Below are 16,919 nucleotides of genomic sequence, written 5' to 3' on the forward strand. Positions count from 1 at the left end.
GCTTTGCCCGGTTGGTCCTTTGCAGGCTGTGTCCTTAGGAGCCGCTGCTTTTAGGTTATTGCAAGGTGGCTTCCGATGCTCGCGCGGTTCCGCGATTAGGCTATTGCTTTAGTTTAGCCGAAGGTAACAATTTTGGCTGAAGGCACGCAGGAGGGGGAAAAAATCTGGATTTTAAAAATTATTATTATTTGTGAGGTGTTGGGAAGTTTGCTCAACGACGAATCTGGATGCATTTAATTTTGCATTTTACCTGCTTTTGAAGGGGGTTAACAGGTGGCCCGGTGTAAGGGAATGGTAAATTTTGAAGTGCAGGAGCTGGTCGTGACGCCCCCTATAGGCACGTCTCCAAGGAGAGTTCGGTTCCTTGTTCTCAAGAGCCGTCCAAATGAGCTCAAAAGAGCAGACAGCTAGCTGTGTTGGTCTGTTACCATTCGCCCGCGCACTCCAAACGGGCAGCAGTACATAGCATAAAGACCATTTTACTATATCAGCAATATTATATATCGCATTCTGGCGAGGAAGCTCTCCTAAACTCAGTGATCTTCCTCTTCTAACAACTCCACTGAACTTAGTGATGCTTTCTTCTGACTATATTGGTTCAACTTGAAAAACGTATTTAATAAAAGGTATTTAATAAAGATCTTCCTCCAGCTGAAATGCAATCTTTAGCATTTAATTAGAAAGCAAACAATTTTATAGAGAAGTGTTACAATTTAAACAAGTGTAAAGTAGGAAGCCCATCAAAACTAAAGTACTCCATCTCTGATAATTTTCTTCATTGTTTGACTTCCTCTATGCCAGTCTTCCCAAACCTTGTTTAGTCGTGTCCGGCTCTTCGTGACCCCATGGGCCAGAGCACGCCAGGCACTCCTGTCTTCCACTGCTTCCCACAGTTTGGTCAAACTCATGTTGGTAGTTTCGAGAACACTGTCCAACCACTTACCAAACCTAGCTACCCCCAGATGTCTTGGACTAACAGCTCCCAATAGCCCCAGCAAGCACAAATGTTCCTGCAGCAAAGTTGAACAACTGGAGGACATGAGGGAATGCTGCTCTGGGCTTCTATGTCACAACCACACTTAAAAGCCTCATAGTCACCTCATTCACATGCCAAAGCAAGGAAGATCCATCAACTACCCTGGTGTTCCTACTCTGAAAAGTTCTGGCACTGCACTCCCATGCATTGAGCCGCTTCAATACTACTGCAAGTGCCTGTGAAATATTGAATGTTTGCGGACTTCCGGTCCAGCGCGACACCGACTCAGGCGGGGATTTCTTCACTGCGGAGAATCCCGAGCTTCTCGGAGGAAAAAGGGGTTCCGCAGGGCGCAGCGGTCCCCTGAAAAGTATCTGGAGGGTGTGCAGATACACTGGTTCCCGTGGAGCCGAAATCGTGGACCCCTCGGACGTCAGGTAACTCCGTTTTATCGGAGCGAAGAGTACGACGGGGGGAGAAGCGGGCTGAGGGAAGCCATAGCTCCCTTCGAGAAAGCGAAGCCCCGAGCCTGAGGGGGAAGCGCTGGATTCTCAGAAAAAGCAAATTCGAGTCTAAACAAGGAGGACATAATTTCGGAGTGAATATTAAGAGATTTCGAAGAAAAAGGAGGCTAAAAAGAGAGCTCAACTTTTATCTGAAATCATGGCGGACGCAGAGATCTAGGCAAAGCAGTGGAAAACGTGAGTGTCGCTAGCGGTCGAACTCTTCTCCCCTTGGAAACTTTCCAGAGCGCTTGAAACAAAGTAACTGATAAAAGAGGAAAGTAGAGGGGAGCAATAAGTTACTATATTGCGATTAGCCTGTATATATGTTCCTGATTTCCCCAGCCCCCATACAACGGGAGGCAAAAAAAGGTCGATAGTTTCACTTTTAAAAGCTCTGCGCAACGAAAGAATCTATCGGGTCAGAGACTCCATTACTCTTTTTGGTTGCTACGTGCCAGGAGGAAGAAGGAGGAAGAAGGAGGAAGAAGGAGGAGAAAGGGACTTTCTGTTTGGCACGGCACTACTATCTAAACTAAACCCAAATAACTTTAAACTTTAAAACAACCTGGTCACCGGTTTAAAGAAGATCTCACTCTGTGAAGCGGGGAAGCTTCTATTTTGCTTAGTGTCTTCCCTACTTCCCTACTTCTTTTTGCAGTTCTTTTTTCTTCCTTTTTCCTTTTTTCTTTTTGTGTGTGTGTGTGTCCTCTGGACTCTCCCTACCGACTGCAACCTCCTGGCGGTTGGAAGGAAAATTACAACTTGATTTCTCTTTTTTTTTTTTTTTTCTTTTTCTATCTGATTTTGGCTGGTTTCTTTGAGCGGACTTGTCATTGAGGTGGGATCCCTGACTGCCGGGAAGAAATTTAATTGGGATTTAACCTATCGGTGTTTAACCTCCGGAACACCCCATTAGCCCGAACTCTTAAGGGAATTAGCCCAATTGAGGGCAGGAAGACCAAAAAGGATTAAAATCTTAAGAAGGTGGATATATGCAATACGATATGGATTAGCCTAAATGGTGGCAGGAAGATTCAAGACCGAGTATTGATTGGACTGGTACTCTGGATTTTGGATTTGGAACTCGATCATTAACAATTTTAACCAGTGGATTAGCCCAAGTGGGGGCAAGAAGAAGGAACATTGATTAGGGAGACTGGTTAATGGACATAACTATATTGGGGCAAAAATAGATTTAAAAGTATAACTGACTAAAGAACTTAAGGGGCACTGGGGATTGTTTCTGGGGAGATTAATTTGATTCTTTGGTTGAAAGGGGGATAAATAATTGGTATATATAGAAGAGGGTTATTGATATACAGAAGAGGGTTATTGATATATAGGGCTACTGATCAAATTGGATGAAATGTCACACACACAGAAAAAAAGTGGTGAAGGGGGGACTCCGGGAGATAGAAAGGGATCCAAACAAGAAACAGATTTTAGAGCGGAAATATTGAAAATGTTTGGTGAAATTAGGCAGAGCGAAAAGAATTTAGAAACAAAAATTGAACAATTAGACGCAAAGATTGGGAAAATGGATAAGAAAATAGACGAGACAGTAAATGAATTGAAAGGACAAATTAAAGAAGTATCTAAGAGAACTCACGTGCTAGAGGAGGGAATGAAAAAGACAAAATTGGAAATGAGGGAACTGAAACGGGAAGAGGATAAAATCAGGGCGGGTCTCATGGAATCTAACAAAACACAAGAAGAAATGTGGGATGCCATCTCCATGAATGAACTTCGACAACGGGAAGTTAATCTGAGGATGAGAGGGATACCAGAAACTCATAACGAGAATATTAAACAAAGATTAACAAGAGAAATGGCACAATGGTTGGAGCTTCAGGAGGTGGAGGTGGCAAACTCCATTCAGAATGCCTTCAGGATGAAGGTAAGAACGACCAAAGCGAAGAAATATCCCGGAGACTGCTTGATAACATTTAAGGATAGAGATATGAGAAATTTGGTTCTCCAAAAAAATAGGGAAAAAAGATTGTCTATAGACGGTTTTTACATAATTATTTTTAAAGACATCCCAATCAAACTGCTGAAGTGGAGAGACCCTTACAAATCACTGGTACAAATTCTCAAAAAGAACAACATAGAATTCAGATGGGAGTTCCCGGAGGGGATCTCCTTTACCTACAAGAATAAAAGACACCGGCTGAACAGCCCAGCGGAGATAGGCAAGTTCCAAAGAAAGTACAGAGAATTAACGGCAGAAGAAGAAGAAGAAATGAAAGGAGCAACTGGAGGTACCGCTGTGAAGGTGAAGAATGGAGAACAAAGGGAGGAGGAAGGGGAGGAAGAGGAAGAGGAGGAAGAAGAGGAGGAAAGATTATAAAACTTAGGAAAATATATTATTCAAATTAATTTAATCTGAAAAATATGGCTTTAAACATATGGAATTGGAATGTGAATGGACTGAACGAAAAAAAGAAACGCAACAAGGTGGAACAACTCTTAAAGAAGAAAAATTTAGACATAATTTGTTTGCAGGAGACGCATGTAGCAAAGAGACACAGGAAAATCCTGATCAACAAGAGACTTGGAAACGAATTTATATCATCAGATAAGGAGAAGAAGAGGGGAGTGATATTGTATGTAAGGAGTAAAATCGAAGCCCAACAAATTTTCAAAGATGAGGAAGGAAGAGTTATTGCAATTCAAATTAATTGGCAAGGCGAGAAAATAGTGATTGTCGGGATCTACGCACCTAATGGAAATAAAACTGATTTTTACAAAAATTTGGAAGAAAAACTGTTGGAATACGCAGACCAGAAGATAATTGTGATGGGAGATATGAACGGAGTGGTATCAGCAGAGATGGACAGATTGAGAAATAATGGATCAAAAGAAGGAAAATTACCTAAAACTTTTTTTGAAATGGTCAAAAACTGCAATTTAATAGACATCTGGAGGCTACGACACCCAATGGAGAAACAGTTTACTTTTTATTCGGAACCAAACCAGTCAATGTCTAGAATCGATCAAATTTGGATATCAAATGAATTAACGCCAAGAATCCTCCAAGTAGAAATTCAACCGAGAGTTATCTCAGATCATAGTCCCATTAAACTAGAAATCAAAGGATTTGAAGAAAGAACTTTCAGATGGAAACTGAATGATTATTTATTGGATGACCGGAAAATTGTGCAAGACGCACAGAAGAAATTGAAAGAATATTTTGAAGACAATTGCAATAAAGGAACGAGGATGAACACCGTGTGGGACGCAAGCAAGGCGGTGATGAGAGGCTTTTTTATACAGCAGAATTCGATCAAGAAGAAAAATCGAGAGAAGGAAAAGAAAGAAATTTTAAAACAAATTATGGAAAACGAACAAAAACTAATCAGGAAACCAAACAATGAAAGAATTAAGCAAAGTATCAAGGTTTTACAAACTCAATTTGCAGTGATGATTAACAAGGAGGTGGAATGGAATATAAAAAAACTGAGACAAAAGAATTTCGAATTCGCAAACAAGTCAGGAAAATGGCTTGCCTGGCAGACTAAGAAAAGGAAGGAGCAAAATACAATAAATAAAATTGAAGTGGGAGGAATGGAGATAACAAACCCCAAAGATATTAGGAAAGGATTCTTGGAATATTACAGACAATTATATAAAAAGAAAGAAAAGAATAATATGAGGAAAATAGAAAGATATTTAAAAGAGAAAGAGGTGCGAAAGATCCCGACAGAAGCACAAGAAAGGCTGAACACCCCGATAGACATAGAGGAAATAAGAGTGACGATAAAAAAACTGAAAAATGGAAAGGCCCCAGGACCAGACGGCTTTACAGCAAGATATTACAAAGAATTGGGAATATCCCTGTTGATACCACTGAAAGAAGTAATGAATAACATATTAAAGGAGAAAGAAATTCCAGAGACATGGAAGGAAGCACTTATAACCTTTATTCCAAAAGAAGATGCGGACTTAACCCAAGTAAAGAATTATAGACCAATTTCATTATTAAATACGGACTACAAAATTTTCACAGGAATTATAGCAGAAAGATTAAAAAAGGTTTTACAAGGAATTATCCACGACGACCAAGCGGGTTTCCTCCCAAGCAGACAGATGAGAGATAATGTGAGAAATGTAATAAATATTTTAGAATATCTGTCTGCAAGAAATGAGAAACAAGCAATGCTGATGTTCGTGGACGCTGAAAAAGCATTCGACAATGTCGCATGGGATTTCATGTTGAAAAATATTGAACAGAGAGAAATGGGAAGTCACTTCTTCAATGGAATTAAAGCAATATATACGGAGCAAAAAGCGAAGCTGATAGTGAATAATGTGATAACAGAAGAAATAAAGATTTCTAAGGGTACCAGACAGGGATGCCCATTGTCACCACTACTATTCATTCTGGTCCTGGAGGTGCTATTGGACTCAATAAGGAAAAAGGAAAGTATAAAGGGGGTGTCAGTAGGCCAAAATCAATATAAAGTTAAAGCCTTTGCTGATGACCTAGTCTTGATGATAGAAGATCCGCTGGAGACGGCAGCTGAGATACTGAAGGAAATTGAAACATTTGGAGAGGTGGCAGGTTTCATAATAAACAGGAAAAAAACTAAAATTATAGTTAAAAACATGGAAAAAGCAACAATGGAGGCACTGCAGCAACAAATTGGTATTGAAATTGTCAAAAAGGTCAAATATCTGGGAATATGGCTAACTCCAAAAAATATTGATCTGTTCCAAAACAATTATATCCCGGTGTGGAATGGAATTAAGAAGGATCTGGAAGTATGGAATAGATTAAAACTATCCTTCTGGGGTAGAATCTCAATGATTAAGATGTTAGTGCTACCAAAGATGCTGTTTTTATTCCAGATGTTACCAATATTAAAAGGAGTGGCGATTTTTAAGGAATGGCAAAGGACGATTTCCAGATACATATGGCAGGGCAAAAAGCCGAGAATTAAGTATAAATTACTAACAGATGCAAAAGAAAGGGGAGGCTTTGCCCTGCCAGATCTGAAGTTATACTACGAAGCATCGTGTCTTTGCTGGTTAAAAGAATGGATTAAACTCAAAAATACAAAACTCCTAGACCTGGAAGGATTCGACAACAGATTTGGGTGGCATGCGTATCTTTGGAAAGAAAAGAAGAAGGGATATAAAACTTTTGAAAACCACATCTTCCGGAAATCGTTATGGGAAGTTTGGGACAGATACAAAAATATATTGGAAGGGGGGGTGCCACATTGGCTATCCCCGTTAGAGGTCATGGGGGTCAAAAAAGAAAATATGAGAAGCGATTGGATTACCTATGGAGATTTGGTGGAGAAAGAAGGAGGAAAGTGGAGATTAAAACCATACGAACAAGTCAAAGAATATGTCTTTGATTGGCTGCATTACCATCAAATAAATGAAATGTTTAAAAAGGATGTGAAAGAAAAGGGGTATAAAGAAAAAGATTCGAGATACCAAACAGAGATAGTGAATAACGACTCCAAAACAATTTCTAAACTGTATAAAATTTTGTTAGAATGGCACACAATAGATGAGGAGGTGAAAGTAGTTATGATCCAATGGGCCAAAGATTTAGGATACAACATAGACCTTGGTGATTGGCAGAAAATATGGAATGAAAACTTGAAATTTACGGCATGTGTTACATTAAAAGAAAACGTAATGAAGATGGTTTACAGGTGGTATATGACACCAGCAAAATTAGCAGAGATGTACAAAACCTGTAATAAATGTTGGAGGTGTAAGGAGAAGGTTGGTTCATTTATGCACATGTGGTGGGACTGTAAAAAAGTAAGGGGGTTCTGGGAGATGATACACAATGAACTAAAGAAAATGCTAAAATATAGCTCTGTTAAGAAACCAGAACTCTTTCTGCTGGGAATAACAAGAACGGATATAAGTAGGAGAGACTGTAAACTGTTTCAATATGCTATCGTCGCAGCAAGGATATTGTTGGCCCAGAGGTGGAAACAAGAAGAGGTTCCGACTTTGGAGGAATGGAGGTTAAAACTAACAGACTACGCAGAGTTAGACAAATTAACAGGGAAAATTAGATACCAAAAAGACCAGAAATTCATTGAGGACTGGGGGAAATTTACAGAGTATTTGAAAAATATGTGTGAGGATAGTACAACGCTAGCGTGTTTCAAAGAAGCTTTGTGAAAATAGAAGGAGTATTGCCAAAAGGCAAGCAAGGATAGAAATATAATATTTAATGGCAATATTTAATGAAGGAATGTGAGGAGAGGATTTGAACTACGAAAGATTGTCAGAGAAGTTGAGGGAGGTCCAAACAAGGCGAAATATGTGATATATAAATGGATTGGTTTATTGTTTTTTATGGAAAAATTTCAATAAAAATTTATTATATATAAAAAAAAAGAAATATTGAATGTTTGCATATGTTTCCATTTTTCTAGGAAATTTTATAAAGATGAGGAATAATCATTTTATAGTTTTTTATCTTGTGGTTAATTTGCAATTGTCTGTAAGCTGAAATAAATGAATATATGATACATCACATCTTACAGTATTTGCAACAATAGTTTTCATTAAAAATAGCAGTTTTGTATCTTGAATTATGAGAAATTAATCAAGGTTTTAAATTAAATGTTAGAACATATCCTCTTTGCCTTTCTGTAAGAATCACGTTTTATTTTTAACAATTTGCAATTAGTACATATTAGGTGACTGCAATATAATGTGGATTCATGGAAGGAAATTATCATTCTTTCCAATTTAAAAAAAAAGATCAAAGGCAAAAACAAATGCACCCCAAATTGTAAAAAAAAAATTCTGCAGCTTTTCAATTAGGATTGCATGAAACTTTTTTACAGTGATGCATGAAATGTTTTAACAGTTGACTGAATATTCATATCCATCCACCAAACTGCAATTTATTTGGCAAATACACTCTGGAAAGATAATCGGATGAAAAATACGTCAGTGCTTGAATTTCAGCCTTCATTTTGCATGTTGCCATAATATCTAGCTGTAAAGGAAAGTATTGGAAATTAAACTTCTATTGAAATTGATATGATGCATATATTACACTTACAGTGATCTAGAAGAGTAACTGTGCCACATAAGAAACAAAAGAGTTTTGTTCCAGTTTCAAGTTATTTCATAGTATAAAAACAAACCTTTATTGTACAAGAGCAGCTTTTGGCCACAATTGAGTATGTACTGTGTAAGTGAACTGAAACCATTGATTTTGATTGACTTAAGAATGCCTATGTTTGTGTTGGATTATGGTCTTAATCTCTTTTTACTTGCAGTAATTTCCTTTTTTTTACATTATGCATGGCAATTTACAGCTCAATCCTATCAGCTGCTACTGCTGCAGTAAAATCAAAAGCTTGCACTGCAACAAATAAAGCAGCTTACTGTTGAGTTGTAGGTGAACATATCAGACAACACAGCGATTCTCCAAACAGCTCTTGTTTATTCACAGGTCAGAACAGAACTGAACTGAAGGGTTCAGCCACTCTGCTTATATAGAGCTCCAGTACAACGTTACTGTAACAACTTTCTGTAACTATCTAATCACTGAATGTCACTTTCGATCCCTTATTTGCATATGTGGACCTGAACTATCTACAGTATCCCCCTGCTGGCCCAGGGTGAGAACTTCAGTATATAACACTATATGAATCAAAGTAGTCAGATATATTAAGATCTGTAATGTGGTCTTTTCTTGTTTCTTGTTTGTAGTTTATTTGGTGGTATAATTAATAATAAACTGACTTTCATTACAATTACAGTCAGTGGGAGGACAGGTGGGCAATGTGCTTAATAAATCATGCATTTGTTAGTGAACTGTATTTTTATATGGCTTTGGCTCACAGGCACATATGACTTCAGTTTAGTTGTGGTAGCTGAACTCCAAGATCACAAAAAGCCATGGACAGGCTTTACAAATATGCAGCATGCTTATTGTCCCTTTTATAAGGCCTAAATACTGATTTAAATACCAAGGATTTATTCTACCTATATAAACCTGGAAGGCCTTGAAAGGATTGGCTATTGGCTATTGCTGAGAAAATAACTAATAACTTAAAAGTGATAAAAGGACAAGCATGACTGGACAAATCTTATGCAATACAGTAGCTGTTTATTCAATACACAAATGAAAGTGGTCTTAAAGATAAACTATTTGTGACGGATAAACCTTAGTGCTGTATATAACCAATAAAGGTTTTTAAAAATACAATCTATACCTGGGATCTGTTAGTCTGCTTTTCTTTTCCATTGTCTTTAGCATTCACATTAATACACTCCTGTCTCAATAGTGCATTATCTGGAGGCAGAGCCATGGGTTGTGTCAGTTGGTAGATTACACATAGCTAATTAGCAGAAAACATGAAATTTGATTCAAAAATGCTCTAATAGTTGAAAGCCCTTGCACAGTAATTTCCAGTTGCCTGACAGCCAGCTGGCTATGGGGTGCTTGGGAAATGTTGTACAAGGGATTTTGATAGGTGAGTGAGATAACACACCTGTCAATAATCTGATGTCATCATGACAGCTTATTGATATATGGGATGCCTCACCCACCTGTCAAATTTGGCCTGTTGGGGTAAGGCCAATCTGGCCTACTGAACCGGAAAAGGTTCCCCACCCCTATGCTAGCTGTTACACATGAGTTTGTGGAATAAATTTCTCCTCCCAGTTGCTTGGATCCAAGCAATAATTTGGAAACCTAGTTCTGATTTGAGTTTGGTAGTTGATTGCAAACCATGGCTTCTTCATTAAACACCATGCTATTAAACTTGTTTGGGATGATGTATGAATTTTCCTCCTACTCTACACAGAAAGAATACGTTACCTCAATTAGAATCACATAATTCTATTATTCTAATTAAGGTAACATATTCTCTCTGTGTAGAGTAAGAGGGAAAATGAGTTCAAGAAGCTCAAAAAATAATAAATAGTAAAAAAATGTACATACTTCTTTTTTCCATGCTGATTGATAAGCAATATAAGGTCTTGTATTCAAACTGTCCAGTTTACTTTGATCTTGTTTAGTCAATGGAATCAATGCAGTCTTGGGTATACTCAGTCTGAAAGGCAGATAGATGAATCTGACTACTGTATCTTATTTTTCACACTTGTTTAAAAATATTTTCATGAATCTACACACTGAAATAAAAGGAGTGGGGCACTGATTGAAAAACCCTCTCTCTTACCCTGTAGCTGTCCATGTGTATTTTATACAGAATAATCCAACAGAAGTTTCCCAGTTTTGTGGGATTTTAAGTAAATGTATTGTTTTTGGTTTCATTTTTGTGAAAGAATGAGGGAAATTAAAGTTCTTAGAAAAGTAACTAACCGGTCAAAATCAGATGGAAGAAGGCCAAGCCATCTTATAGCAGGAACTGTGAGGCGATGGGCTTCAAAGGACATAGACTGAAATGTGAAAAAAACACTTCTCGTTTTCTCAGTTCTTATGACAGTACTCTCCACTTACCTGTCTTGCAAATATCTAGATAAGCTTTATTATTTATTCGTGTGAATGGAGCATCCCATGCCAAGACTTGTTTTGATTTTTATGTGTTTGTCTCATTAAGTTCTATTTTGTTATTGGGGTTATATGGATAAAATTAAATAAAAATACTTTTTTTAAAAAAAGAAAAATGTCAGCTTGGAAGTTTATCTGACAAAGATATTGGTGGTAGTAGGATAGACAATAGGTAAATTATAGCCTCTTTCTATTGAGATAACTGGTTTTAGGTGAGCTTCAGTCCTTCTATTAAAAAACCCATCAGAATCCTGTTTTCTAGTCACATCTATCCAGGATGAGGAATCTCCATCTAAAGGTTCACGACCCATGCTCATTTTGGTAGAGATGCAGGTATACTATGTTATACTAGGGTTTGGGGACCCTCCTAAACCCTAGAAATTAATAAATAGTAGGATTTTGATTATTTGGGTTGTGAAGGGAGAAATACAAACTGCAGAAGAATTCCTAGGCTAGCCTATGCAAAAAAGAAAAGAAAAGGGGGAAAAAGAGAGACCTGGCTAAGTCAAGGATATTAAGAAACAATACAGGGCCATTGAGGGCCATTGGCAATGTAAGAGAACTGTCCTTCCCTCCTGTCCTGAGGTGTGAACAGAGACTGGGGGTTGGACGGTTGCTAGGGTAACTGGGTATGAGGTGACGGTAAAAGAGTATTTTTAGCAAGGTATGCTGGGAACAAGAAGGGAGAACAAAAAGAGAGATCCACGTTGGGCTGGCTAGCTGAAGGCATCTTACCCCCTCCAGATCCTGGCACTGATCCTGACCTACCGCCTTCAGATCCTGGCACTGATTGCTGTGGATCTATTCTTCATAAACTAAGCCCCTCAGGACCCTTTCCTCCTATGCACTTGGCTGTATTCAAAAGCCCACTTACCTGGAAGTAAGTCTCATTGAATTCAGTAGAACTTACTTCTGAGTAGACATGGCTAGGCTTACACTGTAAACCCAATTCAACTTTAGTTTACTTGGCAGGATCAGTCTAGGAGTGCAGGGCAGCCCTTCCAATGGAGAAGCAATGAAGACTCACATCGCCTATATGCTCCAGGGGGAAGTGCCATCCCAAGGTTAAGAGCCCTACAGGAGCCTCATGAGAATGAGTTATAACCCCTGATAATTTTGGTTGCCCCACTCTGCACCATTTTTACTTCTACAATGTATTTTTGGAGATAGAGTGAACAGAACTATACAAAATACTCTAAATGTGGTTACAACATAAATTTGTATCAGAACTTTATTATACAATTTCATTTTCAATTCTTTCTTTTGTAATTCCTAGCATGGGTGTCATCCTTTTCACAGCTGCTACACACTGAATTGACATTTTCCATCAACTGCAGTCCCAAAAGATATAAGACTTTGGTCCAGAAACAATGTAGACCAAAATAAGAAATAACGTATTAGTCCTGCTTAAATAAACCAGCAATAGTTTTCCCATATCACATTTTAGCTAGAAATGGTGCAACAGAATTTTGAATTTAAAGTTGTAAAAAACTTACCACAGAACCATACTTGTAGATACACATTATTTCAATACCTAATATAAAGATGATATGAAATGTAAATTGAGGTATACCTATTGGGGGGCAGATTTGGTTCATAGAATGCCCCATTTCACTTTTGGTTGGGGCAATAGCATTAGTCCACTGGAGGAGCACTTCTGGGCTGGGCAGAAATATATCTCCACTTCATCTAAACTCCCCTCCCCAGCATGTTGGATATGATTTTGGATTGAGCCACCATTGGTGTTTTGAATACATGGTTGCATTTTTTTTGAAAGGTGAAAATAAATCAATGTATGATTTAGCAATGTATCCTAATTGTAAATCTTTGTATACCAAAATAGTGCTATGAATATATAGATATGTTGCCTTCCCAATTTTTTTTCAGGAGGGCAGAGTTCCTAACTCTGCTTTTGCAGAAATCATGCCAATGTCAGGTAGGGGGCACTTGGAAGGCTGCCAACTCTGCCCGCTTCTGCAGCTAAGTTCACTTTTGTTTTCAGAAGAAAGCTTGGGAGGGATGATAGGTTGCTGGGTGGGAAAATGTTAAGTATCTCATTCCAATTTTCTCCTGAAAGTGTTCCCAGCATCATTTTACAAGGGAGCCATGAGACTGAGAGAACTGTTTCTATCATAAAGTATTCTGCTCTTAGACTACTCTATCTTTATAAATTATATGGTGAGGAGGACTATCTTCATTTCCATTTCTCACACTTACCATGTGGATCACCATCCATGAGAGCAAAGATAGGCACATGGCATGTATCCCATAACTTTCTGACTAGAAGCCTTGTGTTGACATCCGGCACACCTTTTCCCTAAGGAAATAATGGCTAAGTAGAGTTTATATAATTATCAATGTTTTGAATATATATTGAGAAATCATTGCACTACCAGTCAAATAAGTTCCAGAGTTACAAAATGTTAGCTACATACCGTAATTATTATGCATGGGGACATTTTACTGCAGAAGTTGTCATCCAGCAGTCTCTGAAAAGTTGCATCTTTTTCAACAATTAGAATAAATTTTGCTTCTGTGATCAAATCTATAAAATTAAGGCCACAAATATTGATGGGATTCCATTGTGCCATACAATTAAGTGCTGAATACTGTAGTAAATAACTTAGTATCAGAGCCAATATTTTAAAGAGAAAAAGAAGTACAAATTTTATATTGGTCTTTGTCTCTCTTTAGAAGAAAAACCCTCTCCCAGTCTACAGATAGATGTTTTCCTTAAAGGATACTTCTCATTCCTTCTACATTAGATGGTACGGCTACCTAAAACAACAAAAGGCAAAGTACCAAAAATAAAGATATGGAATTTAATAATTAGATAAACAGAAACAGGAATAAATCATCTAAAGGCCTTAACTGTTAATTTCCAATATAGTTTTCTACATTAATAATTGCTTTATAGACTCCATGTGTATTGATGGATACTGCACGTGCAGAAACAACCTTCTTGACTTTCGGACCCACTATTGGTTTTGTCCACTCAATCTACCAGTCCATCTTCATATGCAGGGGAAATCCCTACCTCACTGGTTTAGCTCGTTGGTTGAAGATATTCCTGAGCACTGCTACATGATGACAGCTTCCAGGAGCCACAGTTGAGATCTGACTGCAGGGTGGGACCAAAGGTGGACAAACTGCTCCAGAAGGAGCACAATGTCTCCCCCATCAGAGGTACTACCCCACCCTTAACACCCCATATTGCATTTATATCCCACTATTCTTCTCCAAAGAGTTCAAGGTAGTGGGCATGGTTCTCCCCCTTCTCATGTAATTCCCAAAACATCCCTGTGAGGTAGGTTAGACTGAGGGAAGACAGTGACTAGCCCAAGGTCACCCAGCAAGCTCTGTGGCCAACTGGGGGTTCAAACCCTGGTCTCCCAGGTCCATGTTTGACACTCTAACCATGAAATCAATGTGCCCAAAACACTCTTCCCAAATAATAACTTTGTTTTATGCTGAAATTTGCATATGGCCACTAGAAAGGGCAAACGTTAAACATCCTGATGACAGATGTTTACAGACACTTTAAACTGCTGTATTTTCCATTTGTTTTATTGCCTTTCAGCTATTATTCAACTCAAGCGAGATATGAGTTCCAGAGTTATGGAAAAGGTTATTAACATTTCATATCTCATATTGGAATTTGTCTCAATATGGCAAACATATGGAGAAAGAAACAGGGAAGGAGATGGGGGAGGGGAGAAATTGGCATAAACACCTATATACTGTAAGCTGAAGTGTGTGGCCTTACTGTTTAACCATTATATCATTGCAGGTGTTCAAGATAGAACATCTGGACATACTAAAATATAAGGATACCCTGAGACAGTGTTTCCCAACCTTGGGCCTCCAGCTGTTTTTGAACTACAATTCCAATCATCCCTGACCACTGGTCTTGCTAGCTAGGGATGATGGGAGTTGTAGTCCAAAAACAGCTGGAGGCCCAAGGTTGGGAAACACTGCCCTGAGAAATATTAATCTTGAAGGAACCTTATATTTAGTCCTAGAAAAGGAAATATGTCTTACGTTGCTCATATAGTTATTTTTTCTCCATTGGAATGAATGGGCCAGATTGTGTGCACTAGGGAACTGAATGCATGTGGGTCTCTGAGTGAGAAGCTTATTTTTAAGTAATGTATTCCCTCCTAACTTGCACCACTTGACTTATTAAAGCATCTCCACTGTGTATGGCTGGGTGGATCCATGGTGTGGCCAATGCATCTTTGTGGGAGGAAGTGGTCCTGGTCTTCTTGAAAAAGGCAGTGATTGAACTTCTGAAAAAGCCCACTCTGGATGAACTGTGTCTTTTAAAAATGTTTTTGTGAATGAAAAAAAATTATATATGGTTTGTTGTTGATATGTATTGTTAAATATTTTTGAAATGTTTCATTAATACAGTGGTACCTTGGTTGTCAAACTTAATCTGTTCCGGGAGTCTGTTTGACTCCCAGAACCATTCGAAAACCAAGGTGTGGCTTCCTATTGGCTGCAAGAGCTTCCTGTACTCAATTGGAAGCCACGGGGGACGTTTGGCTTCTGAAAAATGTTTGCAAACCGGAACACTCCCTTCCAGGTTAGCGGCGTTCGGGAACTGATTTGTTCAGGAGCCAAGCCGTTCAACATCCAAGGTACCACTGTAGAAATAAATAGTGTATTCTAGTCAAAGGTAACAGCTTTAGTAAAAGGAAATTTCAACATTGACTCTGTGTCCATGACCCTGTTCACATGTCACAATACTGTATAAAGTATGGATTGTGGGGACTGTGCAAGCATACTAGCTTCTAGAGAGGATGGCTTAATGTGTCATCCAGACCTGAGACTGTGGTGAAAGAGAGACCTTAAGCATGATCTACAGTTCAGTTGATGGCTTTGTTGCCCTGCTGCACTGAGCCATGAAGCCTGGGGAGGAGCAAAGCAGGTGCAATCTCCTCTATGGAAGCCAGCTCATTTGCACTAAGCCACAGTTTGGCTTAGTGTTATGTGTGAATGTGGCCAGTGTTAATCCATGTTTTAGTAACCTCTGAACTATGTGAACCATGTATTGCCCGAGTCATGTGCCCTGGGCATATGCTTTCCTCCTTTGTGTGTAAGGTGAGGAGAAACTTCTGTTCCTGATTTCTGGCAAATCATAGTTTGCTATTTCATCTGAACCTGTCAAGCAATCATTTGCCAATGGCTTCTTATTGTTGTTTGTGGCTAACTATGGCTTGTGCAAATGATCCCCTACTAGACTTGGATTCCACAGTAAAGTAGTTTGATTCTAGCCATGATGGAATGCTTCGTATCTCATTTCTTTATATGGGTTTAGTATTATATCTGAAATCAAGGTTTAGTGTTATATCTGAACATGGCCTTATAATTTGATAGTATTTTCATATATACTGGATGTTTTCAAAAGACATCAGGAATTTAAAAGGATTTAGAATAAATGTTATTAACTTTATTAAAATGTCATCATTTAATTTCTCTCTCCCAAAAGATCTTGATCTATACATATAGAGTAGAACATCTTCAAAGCATACATTGGTTTATGAAGTGTTGAGATTTTATATGTTTACTATTAACACGTTGCTACATCTTTGAATATTTTATGGATTTGGACAGGCATTCTGTTACGGTTCTAAGAGAAGCAATAGCTAAGGAACAATTGGTTTTAACCCCTTTTCTTACACTGCTCCAACATTTTCTTAGACAGTCTCTGCTGCTTAAGTTGTTGTCAAACATCAATTGCAAACTAAAATATGGATACTATATTAGGACTCCTGAGAAAAAATAGGAGTTCCCCAACTCTTGAGGAAATATTATAATATACAAAATGCATTGAGCAATCATTTATCTTTTGCAAATATTTGAAATCACCTCCTTTATTTGCTCAGCTGCAAAACCTCAATTGCATATTTATTTATAT

At 38.2% G+C, this 16,919-nt stretch overlaps 1 protein-coding gene and 1 long non-coding RNA gene across 6 annotated transcripts in view; one reads left to right on the plus strand and one right to left on the minus strand.

The window, feature by feature from the left end:
* The first annotated feature begins 14 nt into the window (after window positions 1–14).
* LOC309345243 lies at window positions 15–9,692 on the plus strand. Its single transcript, XR_014158136.1, has 2 exons — window positions 15–123; window positions 8,793–9,692. It is a non-coding gene; the product is annotated as an uncharacterized lncRNA (long non-coding RNA).
* Window positions 8,102–16,919, minus strand: part of SPO11 (SPO11 initiator of meiotic double strand breaks) — a 23,976-nt gene continuing 15,158 nt past the window's right edge. For 3 of the 5 annotated variants that reach the window (XM_081867976.1, XM_081867972.1, XM_081867974.1), the window contains 7 exons: window positions 13,741–13,774; window positions 13,432–13,541; window positions 13,214–13,313; window positions 12,493–12,530; window positions 10,808–10,884; window positions 10,427–10,538; window positions 8,102–8,467 (listed from right to left, as the gene is read on the minus strand). In XM_081867976.1, coding sequence (XP_081724102.1) covers window positions 8,348–8,467; window positions 10,427–10,538; window positions 10,808–10,884; window positions 12,493–12,530; window positions 13,214–13,313; window positions 13,432–13,541; window positions 13,741–13,774 — 591 coding nt within the window. In that variant the 3' untranslated portion in view covers window positions 8,102–8,347. Of the gene's footprint in view, window positions 8,468–9,636; window positions 9,776–10,426; window positions 10,539–10,807; window positions 10,885–12,492; window positions 12,531–13,213; window positions 13,314–13,431; window positions 13,542–13,740; window positions 13,775–16,919 lie in introns of those variants that run through there. The other 2 variants (XM_081867973.1, XM_081867975.1) reach the window with 2 other exon arrangements.

This window comes from Podarcis erhardii (genome assembly GCF_964252035.2).
Source record: "Podarcis erhardii genome assembly, chromosome: 6".
NCBI classification, from domain to species: Eukaryota; Metazoa; Chordata; class Lepidosauria; order Squamata; family Lacertidae; genus Podarcis; species Podarcis erhardii.